At 37.2% G+C, this 15,795-nt stretch overlaps 1 protein-coding gene across 6 annotated transcripts in view; it reads left to right on the top strand.

Moving 5' to 3' along the window:
* Positions 1 to 15,795, top strand: part of DNAH8 (dynein axonemal heavy chain 8) — a 417,769-nt gene that overhangs the window by 90,029 nt on the left and 311,945 nt on the right. For 4 of the 6 annotated variants that reach the window (XM_027603616.2, XM_027603617.2, XM_027603618.2 and 1 more), the window contains exons 1-6: positions 708 to 794; positions 2,635 to 2,770; positions 5,890 to 6,077; positions 8,662 to 8,742; positions 9,162 to 9,278; positions 10,094 to 10,213. In XM_027603616.2, the coding sequence (XP_027459417.2) occupies positions 717 to 794; positions 2,635 to 2,770; positions 5,890 to 6,077; positions 8,662 to 8,742; positions 9,162 to 9,278; positions 10,094 to 10,213 (720 nt within the window). In that variant the 5' untranslated portion in view covers positions 708 to 716. Of the gene's footprint in view, positions 1 to 674; positions 795 to 2,634; positions 2,771 to 5,889; positions 6,078 to 8,661; positions 8,743 to 9,161; positions 9,279 to 10,093; positions 10,214 to 10,248; positions 10,369 to 15,795 lie in introns of those variants that run through there. The other 2 variants (XM_027603620.2, XM_027603615.2) reach the window with 2 other exon arrangements.

The following is a 15,795-nucleotide window of genomic DNA, read 5'->3' as shown; positions in this document are numbered from 1 at the left end:
GCAGGGAGCCCAACTCGGGGCTTGATCCCAGGACCCGGATCCGGACATCATGACCCGAGCCGAAGGCAGACACTTAACCAACTAAGCCACCCAGGCCCCCCCAGAATAGTACTTTAGTACAAAAAGAAAAGTATTGTGAAAGTATTTGCCATCATTATCTTGTGCTAAGCTTCTCAGAATGATCCCTTCACTACTAAGTACCTCTGATGCACCCTTCTCTATGTAGGAAGGTGTTGACGGTGTATGTCATTGGACAACCAGATTGACATCCCCATGCACTTAACAATTGTGTTTTGTTTTTTTGCAATAGCATTTATGTGTGTATAGGAAAGCCCATTGAAGTTAATATTTCTGCATGCAGAAATAGGGGCTCTGAAGAATATTATAACAGATACAGTATAGCTTATGTACTCCCTTATTTGAAGATTTCCTTAAAATTTGGGATAAAATACAGAAAAAAGATACATACAATGGGAAATAAGGGTTAAGAGAGAATTAAATGTCATATATTGTAAACATCATAGTTTCTGAACCACAGATTATCACTGAAGTGCATTTACATATTTATTGACTACCTCTTGTGTATAAAACATGGGAATACAAATGCATTAAATACTTTCTGCCTTTTCCATTATATTGAATTTTAAACATTAATACCAGATCTTTAATTACAGCTTTATCATTCTCAAAAAGATGATCCTCCTCTTGCTCGCAACATGCCCCCTATTGCAGGAAAAATACTTTGGGTGAGGCAGCTCTATCGACGGATAAGTGAACCCATCAACTATTTCTTTGTAAGCCAATAGTTACATTTACAGTATGAGGATTATGGTGGTTTTAATATAAGACATATATTTTATCCTGTAATGTTTGTGTCCAATAAAGTAGTTAGAGCTACTGCTTTCACGAGGCAAAGAAAATTTAGTTTATAAATATGCTTGAGGGAGACTAAACCAATTCTCTCATGTTTTGGTAGGTAAGCTCACTTAATTACAGTTAATCTTTAAGGGGGAGAATCATAACCTTATGACTTTTAGTAATACAGGACAGTTTATCAAGGCTTTTTTTAAAAAAGATTTTATTTATTTATTTGACAGAGATAGCGATAGCAGGAACACAAGAAGGGGGAGTGGGAGAGGGAGAAGCAGGCTTCCCGCTGAGCAGGGAGGCTGATGCAGGGCTCGATCCCAGGACCCTGGGATCATGACCTGAGCCCAAGGCAGACGCTAACGACTGGGCCACCCAGGTGCCCCTTTTCAAGGCTTTTAAAGAGTCATTGTTTTGAAAACAATAAAGTCTAGGCATAGTCCTGAAGATTACTTCTATGTGTGGACAATTTAGTGAAGGTGAAGACACTCTGTTCCTGACTTAAGAATTGAGATCTAGAGCAAAGTATAATAGAGTACATGCCTTCTCTGTGTCCTTAAAGTTATTAGATTTCTGAAAAGCCCCAGGATACTCTTAGGCCCTGTTGGCATTCTGAAATTGAAATTGCCAGTTGGCTGAAATTGCCAGTTGGCTTTCTCTTTGATTTTGGTTTGGTTTGATTTTGTAAAGAGACAGACTCACAAAGCAGTTGGTTTTCTTAGGGCACCATCTTATGCCTAAATACAGAACAAAATAAGTACCAAAAATAGTCTTGCAAGTAATTTTAGTATTTAAGCATTCTTGGAAGTTAAGTTTCCATTGTTTCTGTTCGGCTGCTCTTAATCATTTTACTATTCTCACTATTTGTAAAAAAATTCAAAGCCTGGTCTTAAAATAGTGGCCAGGGTGGGAAATTGCCAGTTGGCTTTCTCTTTGATTTTGGTTTGGTTTGATTTTGTAAAGAGACAGACTCACAAAGCAGTTGGTTTTCTTAGGGCACCATCTTATGCCTAAATACAGAACAAAATAAGTACCAAAAATAGTCTTGCAAGTAATTTTAGTATTTAAGCATTCTTGGAAGTTAAGTTTCCATTGTTTCTGTTCGGCTGCTCTTAATCATTTTACTATTCTCACTATTTGTAAAAAAATTCAAAGCCTGGTCTTAAAATAGTGGCCAGGGTGGGGACTCCATTGCTGATTGATTCTGCATGACAGAGCCGAGATTGCCCTGTTTTTGACATCTGCGAATCAAACATAAAATGTTCAGTGTTTACATAAAGAAATTGGTTTTTGTTCTTTGATATACACTTTTTTTTTTCAGTGCTGGAATTTGGGGTTTTCCCTGATACTCACAAGTCAAGGAAAATCAGTCCATTGTATCTTTTTTCCTTTTTATTTAATATTATTATTAATTAAATATTTCAAACCCACACAGTATAGAAAATACAAAACTGATATCTTATCCAGAATTGTGGGGAGGGAATAGAGAATTGAAGGCAGAGTTCTCTCAGCCTGGCCAGCTGTTAAGGCTAGAGACCTTTCTTTCTTAAATCCTTTATTTCCTTTTCCAATGTTCCCTTTCCACCGGTAACATTTCCCTACTTCCGTGTCTAGTTTGTATGGCTTACCTCATCTCTGTTTTACTCTGAGGCAAAATGTAAGGCATAATTATTTGATGACATTTTAAATAACAGCTTTCTGATTGGGATATGAAAACAATCAGCAGTCCTTTAATTATAAATCTTTTTCTTCCCCTTTAAAAAACAGAAAAACTCAGAAATTTTGTCAAGTGCGGAAGGTAAAGCTGTCATTCGTCAGTATAACAAAATTTCCTATGTTCTGGTGGAATTCGAGGTGATCTATCACACAGCCTGGATCAGAGAGGTCTCGCAGTTACAGTATGGTGTGTATAAGAAATGCAGTGATGCTACGGAGGGGGTGTTAGGTGATTTTGAATGAAGTCATGGTTCTGGAGAATTTTCACATCCCTTTTATACAATATTATGATGGTTACATTTAGATTTGGGGATGATACAATTTTTTTTTTACAGTGGTTAATAAGATTCTGATTCTATAAGCAAAAGTTGTCATCACCTTAGAGTTGATATACTTCGATTGTGACTTTCCACTAAAAAAAACCAGTATTTAAAAGTAAATATTGAGACCCTTCATAGATATTTCTCCATAGATTTAGGGGAAGTTTTCATATTCAGTTTTGTCATAGATTCATTGTTATAGATTCAAATCCCAGTCCCAATCAGAGGAGAAAGAATTGTACTTGCTTGTCTTCCTTCCTCCCTTCCATTCTTTCTTTTTCTATAACTGAATTTAACTTCACTTTTGAACTCCAGGAAATTCAGAGTATTAGGGCTGTTTCTAAGTACCTCTGCGGGGTGCCAAAGCATTGGGTGGAGTCCGCTGTGAGGCAGGGGATGGATGGTTTCAAGCCATCATGCATCCATGCTGCCATCACCTGGGCTGTTTGTTACCATGGGGGCTCAATTGTTCAGTTCAGGTTCCGCTTTGTCCCATCTTAACCTTAAACTCTTATCTGTAATCTTGGTGGAACCCTGACTGTGTCCCTGGACAGAAAGGTTCCTCCCTCCCATACCAGGATCCCCACCCAGAATGGTACAAAACTACAGGCACAGGAAGCACAAATCCTGTGGTTGCGTCACTGGGAGTGATAGTAAGAGGGGCCACTCTTTTTCTGCCTCTTGGTTCCAGACCCATATATTTTAGCTGTTTGAGGACATGTCACTGTTACTACCATTGATTCGCTCATGCCTGTGTCCTGGAGGACAGGTCCCAGACCTGCAGATTGTCTTCCCCAATTGGCCCCTTAGTTTAGCCTTTAATAAGCCACTTGTACCAGGCCAGCTGTTTCTGGGTAATGAGTGTGGTAGGACCCTATGGATCCTCCTGAAAACTAGCTAAGGAGCAACCCTCCCAAGGAGCATCAAGAGAAACTTAAAGTTCACATTATGGAAAAGAACAAAAGGGAATTGTTAACTGAAGTATGGAGCAGGCAGTATTTGGCTTCTACAATATCATACGCTTTTCTACTTTTCTTTTGTCCTGATGGTTTTTCCTCATGTTCAAAAACAAGTTCACCAGTCACCTCTTCCATATAGCCCCTCCTTATTTTTCCACAGCAGAAAATAACGTCTTCCTCCTCCAGAGTCCTCTACTCACTTTATCTGCTCCTGTTTCTCATGACACTTATGGCTTTAGGGATCTGTCTCATCTCCCCTTCACATTCCAAGGATACTCTGTTTCATCTTTGTATCCTTTAAATAACAGTCAGTGATAACGAACACTTACATAGTTCTTACCCTGTGCCAGGCTTTGTCAAAGCACTTTACATATGCAGCTTCCTTTAATCCTCATGGCGACCCTACGAGGAGCTATAATTATCATCATTTTATAGATGAGGAAGCTGAGGTACTAAGAGATTAAGTCATTTGCACAAGCTCATCACACAGCTAGGAAGTGGCAAAGCTGAGCTTTAAATCTGCCTTTCCTACGAACACAGGTTAGTGGAAATGAATTGCTCAGCAAGCCTTCTTATTATATTGACGTGGCTATATGTAACCATATAGGAACTCGGAATAATAATTGAGGACCTGGTATTGGCCTCTTTCAGATGGTTGCTCTATAAATTTTAATGAAATGTCACTCAGTCCTGGAGCTGACTTCTTGGCTGTCATTATTCTTGGTGGTCTTGCTGACCATTTTGTCCTTTCAAGAAAACTCAGTACAGCCTTAAGGAAGATAGATTTCATTAAATGAATGTTCCAAGGTTATTTTGGAATTTCCTTGGGAGGATAAATGATTTCTAACCCAATTTTAAAAAGATTCCAAACAAATTAGGTGAAATTTTTAGTTGAAATCCTCATGCAGCCAGCATCATTAAGAACCATTTCAAGACTAATTTTATCTGATGAGTAAAAGTCAACTAACTTCAAAGGAATATATGGACTATTTCATTTTACTAGAAATTCGATGCAGCCACATTCTATGAAGTAATGAGAGGCTTGGAAGATACGTAAGAAATTCTCATGTTAGTAGTGTTTGCTAATATAAGATATAATTTAAGCTAGCACATACTCATCTAGAAGTGTGTTATTATTATGCCTGTAGAAGTAATTCACGTTAGGATAACAAATAAGCTAAGGCTACTCACCACTAACCGGGATTATATATTTCAATTCATAATAAAAAGCATGCCTGCAAATTCCTATTTATATGAATGATGTTCAGGTAGGGATGGTTTCAAGCCATCATGCATCCATGCTGATGTAGGTGTAGCATAAAAAAAATCTTTCTCTATATCCTAGAAGCTCACAATGCCATGGTGTTTAATAAATATATCTTACTGATATTGAGCTTAGTTACCAGACATTCAAGATGGAGGCTTAATTCTTCCTTTAAAGAAGCAGTTTGGGGTTCATTGTGGAAAAGGGTTTGTCATATGAGGTATGTCATATTTTATAGTTGTGCACACCTTCCAGTTCTCTCCCAGGGGTGAAATCACAATCCATTAAAAGAAACTACATTGTATTATAGCTCTCTTAGACCCACTCAGAAAAGTGTTGCAGTTCATAGCACGAAGGCTATCTGTTCTTCATTCATTTTTATCTCTCCAGATCTGATTTTTGGGCTTGCAGACATTCTGCATTCACTTATTTAAGTTTTGAGCACTGACCACATGTCAGATGCTATGCCTCATCACCTGGGATATCCAACACTATTGTTCTATTAAGAAGTCAGTTCCCAGTGGGGAAGACAGGTGTGTAAACATGGCTGGAAGCAGAGAGGGCATGTATTGAATGGAGCATTGGGTGTTATACGCAAACAATGACTCATGGAACACTACATCAAAAACTAATGATGTAATGTATGGTGATTAACATAACATAATAAAATAAAATAAAAAAAAAGAAAGCCAAAAACAAACAAAAACAAAACAAAACAAAAAGAAATCCAGAAAAACTAATGTCAATAATCATTTATTTGTAGCTTTACAAGCCACACTTTTTGTGCGACACCCAGAAACCGGGAAGTTGCTGGTTAATTTTGATCCCAAAATTCTGGAAGTTGTTCGGGAAACTAAGTGCATGATAAAAATGAAGTTGGATGTACCAGAACAGGCAAAGAAATTGCTAAAATTGGAAAGTAAATTGAAAGCAGACAAATTGCATTTGCAGGTAAAATAGATTATATACATATATTTTAAAGATTTTATTTGAGAGAGGGCACGAGAGAAAAAGAGAGCACATGCATGTGTGCACAAGCGTGAATGGGGGAGGGGCAAAGGGAGAAAGAATCTGAAGCTGACTCAGTGCAGAACCTGATTTGGGGCTCCATCCTTTGACTTTGAGATCATGACCTGAGCTGAAACCAAGAGTCCAATGCCCAACTGACTGAGCCACCCAGGCACCCCAAGATAGATTATATTTTAAAATTATTTTTGAAGGAGGTTTTTTTTTTAAAAAAAGAAAATTAAATCACTGCAGTTGTGCTGATGTGGTATTGATTATTTTCATTTTTCTTCAGCTTTATTGAGGTACAGTTGACGAATAAAATTGTAAAATATTTAAAGTGTACATCATGATGATTTGTTATAAATATACATTATGAAAGGATTCCTCTCATGTAGTTCATTCATCACCTCATATATATATGTAACATACATATATATGTATATATTAAACCAGAAAGAAACAGTATATATCTGTTTATATATACACATATATATTTGTTTCTTTTTGGTGAGAATGTTTAAGTCCTATTCTCTTAGCAAAATTCAATTATATGATATAGTGTTATCAGTTACAGACACCATGTTATACATTGGATCTTCAGTCCTTATTCATCTTTTACCTGAAAGATTGTACCCTTTTACCGACCTCTTCCTATTCCCTCCCTACCTCTAACACCTGGCAAACACTTTTCTACTGTTTTTACAAGTTCAGCTTTTTAAGATTCCACATATAAGTGAGATCATATAGTATTTGTTTTTCTCTGTCTGCCTTATTTCATTTAGCATAAGGCTTTCAAGGTGCATCCATGTTGTTGCAAATGGCAGGATGTCTTTCTTTCTCAAGGCTGAATAATACTCCATTGTGTATATATACCATATTTTCTTTATCCATTCATCTATTGATGGATGTTTCCATATCTTGGCTATTGTAAATAATGCTGCAATGAACATGGGAGTGTAGATATCTCTTCGAGATCCTGATTTCATTTCCTCTAGATCTACATTCAGAAGTGGGATTGCTACATCATATGGTATTTTTATTTTTAACATTTTGAGGAACCTCCATACTGTTTTCTATGGTGGCTGCACCAATTTACATTCACACCAACAGTGTACAAGGGTTCCCTTTTCTCCATATGTTGGCCAACACTTGTTATCTCTTGTCTTTTTGAGACTAGCCCTTCTAACAGGTGTGAGGTACCATCTCATTGTGGTTTTGGTTTGCATTTCCCAGATGGTTAGAGATATTGAGTACCTTTTCATGGACCTATTGGCCATTTGTGTGTCTTCTTTGGAAAAATGTCCATTCAGTTCCTTAGCACATGTTTTAGCTGGATTGTTAGAGTTTTTTGCTATTGAGTTGTGTGAGTGAGTTCCTTATATATTTTGGCTATTAACCCTTTATCAGATACATGATTTGTAAATATTTTCTCCAATTCCATAGGCTGCCTTTTCATTTTGTTGATGGTTTCCTTTGCTGTGCAGAAGCTTTTAGTTTATATAGTCCACTTGTTTATTTTTGTTTTTGTTGCTTGTGCTTTTGGTATTAAATCCGAAAATCACTGCCAGGACCGATGTCAAGGAGCTTACCCCCATGTTTTCTTTTTGGAGTTTTACAGTTTCAGGTCTTAAATTTAAGTCTTTAATCCACTTTGAGTTGATTTGTGTGTGTGTTATAAGATAGGTGTCCAGTTTCTTTCTTTTGCACGTGACTGTCCAGTTTTCCCAATACTATTTATTAAGGAGACTGCTCTTTTACTTTTGTATAGTTTTGGCTCCTATTTCTGGGCCATCTATTCTGTTCCCTTGTTTATTCTTTTTTATTTTATTTTATTTTCTATTCCAGTATAGTTAACATACAGTGTTGTATTCCCTTGTTTCTTCTTTATAGTATTAAAATACTGATGTGCAAATAGGAGTTTGGGAACAGAAAAGGAGGAAAGGAATTAGTAAGTTCAAAACTATTGAGTAAACATTGAAATAGTTTAATATTGTTTATTTGGGGAAGAATTAACTTGAATCCACATTTCCCATCACACCATGCAATAAATTACAAAATGATCAAAAGTTGACCATTATGGTTGATCTCTAAAAAATATCTAAAAGAAAATAGATAAGCCTAGTAACTGACTGTGCATACATTTATTTTGATTCAAGAAAAGAAGTGTGGCATCAGTAACAAGTATGCTTTAATGTGTCGGAAGACAAGGAACAGAAAGGGGAAAAATGTGTAATGACAGATATTGTGAAAAGATAATTATCCAAGCTATTTGAAATAACGTAAATATAGAAAGATAATTAAATAATAAATTGAAACGTGCCACTCTAGAAAGCTCCACTGACTTGCTCTTTAAAATACATTTACAGTTGAAGAAAAAGTATGGTAAATTAATTTAAATTTAGGTGAGCAGCCTTAATCTTGGCAGGACTATGAGGAAACATTATAATGAAACCTTCCTGGTATGAATCAAAATATGACCTGCTTTAAAATAAATTAAAGTCACACATATCATTTTGACTTTCAACAGGGTCTTCTGCAGTATTATGATGACTTATGTCAGGAAGTGCCTTTGGTGTTTGTCAATCTAATGACCCCTAAAATGAAAAAGGTTGGTAATGCTGAAGGTTTATATTGATTTCCCTGTTGTTTAAAATTAAATTCCCGTTCTACAGATTATGGATTTTAGAACACCTATTCTTGCCTAGATCCTCTGTCTTTCTAGTTCAACATTATAGCCCTATTTTTCCTATAGAATGACTTCTTGTCAACAAGTTTTGTTGCCTTTGAAAAACAACTAAATCTCAATAATGAGCACTTTCTAAGAATCCATGATTCTTCATGGACAGCCAAAGATGATTAAAAAACAAAGTCACCTTTACCAGGTATAATGGAGGGAAATATAATTAAGGAAATATAACCTATAATATTTCCAGGTAATAAAAGAAAGCCTTTTTTTTTTTTTTTTTTGTAAGTGTAGGTGTTCCTGTTAATCATGGAAGCTGCTACTTTTTTTTTTTCTTTTTCTAGGTGGAATCTGTGTTGAGACAAGGGCTCACAATATTAACGTGGTCATCTTTAACACTGGAAAGCTTCTTTCAAGAAGTTGACTTAGTTTTGGATATGTTCAATCAACTTTTAAAGAAGGTATGATAGATACATTTTTAAAAACTACGTACATTCACACGCAGGCTATAAGGAATAGTTTGCTTATCTATGAAAGCTATTTAAAGGGTGTGACTTTTAACTAAAAGGACTCCTATTAAGTTAAAAAAATAATGTTTTATGTTTCTCTAGCTACTTTGGGGCCTTTTCATTTAGGGTTGCCTTGTTTTTGTGTCTGAATTACTTGCCTTCAATATGTTAAAATGGTAGTTCAACTCCACTGGGCAGTTTAGAAAATGGGATAATGGTAGACAGTAGCAGATGACAGAATGGAGTGCTTAAATATTAATACATCTACTATTAGTTAGATGAGGCATTCATCTAATTGGAGACTGTCTATTGATTTCTGATATCTTTGCTATACAGATCATGCATGCCTTTTTAGATATGCTGGTCTGTGATGGCAGCATGTTACAATAGACAAAACTTGGAGGCCTGGGAGTCAGCTAAACCTAGTTACAATGATCGGCCTTTTGCTATCTATGCATTCCTTCCTAGGTTACTTTACTTATCTGAGTCTTTGTTTCTTTAGCTGTATAACTTGGATAGTAAGTGAGTCAAGGACTAGAGTAAGGATTAAAAGAGATAACACATGAGATTATGGCACATGATGCTTGCTCTATAAAACTTTAGTTCCACATTAAGCCTTCTTTGCAGATGTACTCCTAAAATTTCCGCCAAATTGTGCTTGGCTCAGGACCCAAGTTTCTAGATATAGCCCTCTAAATTAGTTTATAACTCAAGTACATTTGGATGAAAGAAGAGTTTTCCTCTACATTTTTTTTTCTTGTTGGTAGATCAGTGACTTGTGTGAAATGCATATTGATACCGTTCTAAAGAAGATAGCCAAAACTGTGTTAATTTCCCTGCCCGAAGGTGGTGCTACCAAAGTAGAAGATATGTTGACGCTCAATGAGGTATGCATTTATGTATTTTTTTTTCTTGTTGGTAGATCAGTGACTTGTGTGAAATGCATATTGATACCGTTCTAAAGGAGATAGCCAAAACTGTGTTAATTTCCCTGCCCGAAGGTGGTGCTACCAAAGTAGAAGATATGTTGATGCTCAATGAGGTATGCATTTATGTATTATGTTTTAATCGTAGAAATCCTGGCTCATAAACCTAAAATGTGAATTTACAATCTAACAGTGGAAATCTCTGTCAGTAGCATATAGAGATCCTAGCTTTTTTTGAAAGCCTAAGATCCAAAGACTCAGCATGGCTTCAACAGCTCAAGCCTATGGCCACACCCTAGACAGGATCTTACTAATATCCTCAACCTCAGGCTGGAGTCTCCTGGGTTTGCAGCAGTGGCTCACTGTTCTTTCTTCGGTGGACATCGAGTACCTCTTGGTTTTAACTACCACAAACTTTCCCTTAAGCCACTCACAGAAATCTGGGAGTCGTCTGGAATCCTTTCCTCACTCCCATTTTCTAAATCCAGTCAATCTTGAGGCTTAGCGAGGTTTTTGCCTTTTACTCCGTTTGCTTGAATTGCCTCTTCTTTTCCATTCTTACTACTCCCTTCCTATGTCAGGCCCTTAAGGCTCATTCTGAATTTAGCAATTGATGTTATGATCTAACTGTTCTCTCTGCCTCCCTATTTGGCCCTCATATCCATTCTCCACACTGCCACTCATGATCTTAAATCCTTCAACAGCAGTAGCATCCAGTCTCTACAGGACAAAACCTAACCTCCTCAGCATCACAATATACTGAAATTCTTTGAGTACCTATTTATCCTCCATTGGCTCAAAATCACAAAGACAGGAACCCTGTCTAATCATTTTTGAGGCCTGGCACAAAGCAAGCTCTCTCAGAAACACTCACTTTATATCTTGAACCAGATTCTTTTTTCTTTCTTGCCTGCCATGTGCTTCAACTACACTCAACCCTGCTGGTTTGGGTCAGCTGGCTCGTGTTAACCAAAGGTGGTTCTGTTTCAAGGGGTGCAATCCAGCCCATGGGATACAAGTGTTTTTGCCTCTCTTTCTATGGAAATGCAGGCTCTTCTTGCCTTTAGGGGTTTGGGTAGCCAGCTGGTCTCTTGCCTTAGGACCACTTAGGCATGGGTCAACCCCTCTATCCCCAAATTCTAGAGGACATGGGTCAGGGTCTCTGAGTAGTTCCTTTGAAGTACTCTACACTTATTTCTACTTGATCTCTACCAATGATCAAGCTTCCTTTCTATAATCTCAAGATGGGCAAAGGGCTGATGGTTGCCTTGCCTGCTACCATTTAAGAATCGCCTTCTTCAGACAATTATCAGATGATCTCACTGATATGAGGAATTTGAGAAATGAGACAGAGGATCATAGGGGAAGGGAGGGAAAAATGAAACAAGATAAAACCAGAGAGGGAGACAAACCATAAGGGACTCTTAATCTCAGGAAACAAACTGAGGGTTGTTGGAGTGGAGGGGGGTGGGAGGGATGGGGTGGCTGGGTGATAGACACTGGGGAGGGTATGTGCTGTGGTGAGTGCTGTGAATTGTGTAAGGCTGATGAATCACAGACCTGTACCCCTGAAACAAATAATACATTATATGTTAGTAAAAAAAAAAAAAGAACTGCCTTCTTCATAATGTGTAGGATCTTAAAGTTATTTGTTCTCAGCATTGGGACATTGGCTATAACAGAGACAACACTAAATGACCCATTTTTGCTTCCTGTTCTTGGAGCATGCAAGTTTAAAATGATTGTGTCTTCCTGGCCATTTGTTCCTTCTATCATTGTTAAGCTTTTAATCTTTGAAGACTATTTTATTTGACATTATTACAGCTACACCAAACTTTTTTGGTTATTATGTTCCAGATATATCTTTACCATTCTGGGTTCTCCTGTTTTAGGTTTTCTCTTCTAAAGAACAGTTAGCTGGTTTTGTTTTTAACCTACTGTGAAAAATCTGTCTTTTTTTTCTTTTTGCAAATTACCGTATAAATTTAATGCACTTCCAATTAGAATTCCTATACCTTTCTTTTCATAAGTTGGATTAAATTATATTATTTTTAAATGATGAGTAATGAATAGGTAATAAAAAGTGAAAATACTTAAAGCCATTGTAATCAAATCAATATGGCGTTAACAGAAAAAAATATAATTTAGAGGAACAAAATAAAGAATCTAGGAGAAAAAGATCACAATGAAAGATTAATACACATCAAAGGTAATATTTTAGTTCAGTGGTAAAAATGATGGATTAATTAAATGGTGCTGGCACCACACACTGTTTCTCAGGAAGAAAATACGATTAGGTGCATATCTCTCTTTTTTTAATTATTGAAGGATACTTGACATACAATGTTAAATTAGTTTTAGATGTACAACATGGTGATGGACAATTCTGTACATTACTCAGTGCTCACCACAATAAACATAATCACCCCCTGTCACCATACATTATTACAATATTGTTGACTATTGAATACTCTATCTTGTACTTTACATCTCTGTGATGGATTTATAACTAGAAGTTTGTACCTCTTAATTCTCATCACCTATTTTATTTTATTATTTTATTTTTTTTAAAGATTTTATTTATTTATTTGAAAGAGAGAGAGAATGAGAGAGAGCACATGAGAGGGGGGAGAGTCAGAGGGAGAAGCAGACTCCCTGCCGAGCAGGGAGCCCAATGCGGGACTCGATCCCGGGACTCCAGGATCATGACCTGAGCCAGAGGCAGTCGCTTAACCAACTGAGCCACCCAGGCGCCCTCTCATCACCTATTTTATCCATCTCTTCACCCCCATCCACTCTGGCAACCACCAGTTTATTTTCTGTATTTATCAGTCTGTTTCTGGTTTTTTTTTTTTTTTTTTTTGGTCTGTTTGTCCATTTGATTGTTTGTTTTGTTTCTATCCATGTTGTTATAAATAGAAAGATCTCATTCTTTCTTATGGTGGGGTAATATTCCATTGTTTATATATCACATCTTTCTTTATCCATTCATCTATTGATGGACACTTGGGTTGCTTCCATAATTTGGCTATTATAAATAATGCTGCAATAAGCATAGGGGTGCATGTATCCCTTTGAATTAGTGTTTTTGTATTTTTTCTGTAAATACGTAGTAGTGTGATTACTGGATCATAGAATAGTTCTATTTTTAACTTTTTGAGGAACCTCCATACTGTTTTCCACAGAAGCTTTGCCAGTTGGCATCCCCACCAGTAGTACAAAAGTGTCCCTTTTCCTCCACATCCTTGCCAACACTTGTTTGTTGTGTTTTTGATTTTAGCCATTCTGACAGGTGTGAGGTGATATCTTGTAGTTATGACATGTACTTCCCTGATCAGTGACGTTGAACATCTTTTCATGTGTCTCTTGGCCATTTGTATGTCTTTTTGGAAAATGTCTTTTTGGTGTTAAAATGTTTCCATCTTTGTTCAGTGGAATCCTTCAGGCTGGCTTCTATATTTTTTATATGACTCTAGTAGTCTTTGAAAGCTTCCTTGCTTTCTGGAACTATAGGGTATCGTAGGCTTATCTTGTACATTTCCTGTTCCAGATCTGGGATCACCCATTTCTCCAGTCAGCCCTCATTCCTTTCTATGTTACCAGTGGAAAATAGTATATGGAGATCACAATCTGGGTCCTAGGAAAGGCACTCATTTTAAACTTTTAGCTATTCCTTATAGTATTATTTCTGCATCTCCAAATAGTATACTTAGGGTACTATTTCTTGAATTGACAAATTTGCACATTATTTTCTTCCTGCTTTAATAAGTGAGCATTCAGCTCTTTGACCCTATCCTCTATCACTCCTCCCTTGTCTTCTCAATATAGTTATAAAATAATTTTTAGTTAAACAGTAATGGTAAATAGCAATACTTAATTATGCCTATATAGATATTAGCCAATGCAGAACCATGTATGGTACATGTAATGTATTTTTTCTTATACAACTTTTTTGTTTTTCTTGGGGTTTCTAATTGCCTTTGTTTTCACATGTTCTTTCAGATACACTATTATATCACAGTTCCATTTTTCCCCCAAGTGACTTCCTCTCAGAGCCCTCTGAATACCTGTTTTTAACCTGGGTTGATTAGTCTCTAGGTCAGCTGCAAAATTATTAACCTGGGACTCTCCCTGTTTGCTCTATTTTCTGGATTCCATATTATTCTAGGAGAGACGGCCCTTCAGATGCTGAAATGGTCTTTTCTGAGCAACTGAAATTTTCCAAAGAAGAAGTCTCCTGCTTCCTGCCCTGGGGGGCTAGGGGTAATTTCCTGCCTGTCATTTTCTTCTCACTTATTCTAGGATCTGACTATATGCACTTCATACCAGGTCTTACTTATAAACAAACAGAATACAAAGAAGCAGGGAATACCTATATCGGTATCCTTTTTGTCCCGTTTACAGTGATAATCATTTTCTATTGGTATGTACCTATAACTGTTGTGACACTATCAACTGCTTAGTGGGGGAAAATTCACACTACCAGATATAATTTATTTTGAACACACAAAGAAATTTTATATGCATAGAAAGAGAAACAGATCACACAAATCAGGGAAATTGGAATAGATTAAGTGTGACCAAGTTTGAATGTGGTGATTGCATTGATATCACAACAGAAGATGCTATTACTATTAGATAAGTGATAAGTTAAGATACAGGAGGTGGGAATTTTGAAGAGTGCTTTGCCAATCAATATGCCCCAGTAAATTGCATCAGAGGGATCCAAGGTCTAGTAATATGTGGGCTGCTTATTACCCACATATTAATAAGGTGGGCCATTATAATGAAGGCAGAGTAAGATTTATAATGACAGGGCAAGTCTGGTAATATTCTGGACAGAAATACATTTTGGAAACAAACCATACATAATGCTAATTTTGATGGGAGGTTAGTGTGGGCCAACCAGTGGTTTCAAACCATATTTGGGAACCATGGATATTTGCAGTCAGGGAGCTGGTCCTTGACTTGGAGCATCTAACTGTGGTTTCAGGAGAGATTATGTTCATTATTAAAAAGCTGTCATCCCCTGGCTTCATATTGGATCTTTTGCTCTATGATGCTGAGGCTGGGACTCTGCAAAGTACATTTATCTTTGGCCAGCTGGCTCCCTTTTAGGCTTTGCCAATAGTTGTGCTAGAAGGTGGGTGGAGGAGAGAGAAGAGGCTTGCTCTTTCCTGTTTTTCTTCCTGTTCCCAATACAGTCAGACAACCTCTCCTGACTGGCAGTGGCAGTTAATCCTAGGTCCTAGCTTTTTCCAGCCTTTCCAGAACCAGCTTCTTGTGCTTCTCAGATGTACCAACACCATGAGGTCCTTCTCTGAGGCAATAGTACCAGCTGAGCAGCACCCTCACTTCCCAGCTCCAGGTTCTAAAAACTCCAGCCTCTTGCCTTTGCTCTCCCACACCCCAGGTCCGGGAGCTGCTTCCTGCAGTAACTCTCTGTGTGACTTTTGTGTCCCCTTTTGCCTTTTTGGGTCCTTTGACAGTTGTTTAATCACTTCTCTATATTACATTCTCTCATTCTGTTTGGTAAAATAGCT

The sequence above is a fragment of the Zalophus californianus genome, chromosome 7, assembly GCF_009762305.2.
Source record: "Zalophus californianus isolate mZalCal1 chromosome 7, mZalCal1.pri.v2, whole genome shotgun sequence".
Lineage (NCBI taxonomy): Eukaryota > Metazoa > Chordata > Mammalia > Carnivora > Otariidae > Zalophus > Zalophus californianus.
The sequence above is the reverse complement of the archived record's forward strand: the minus strand, read 5'-3'. Positions and strand labels throughout refer to the sequence as shown.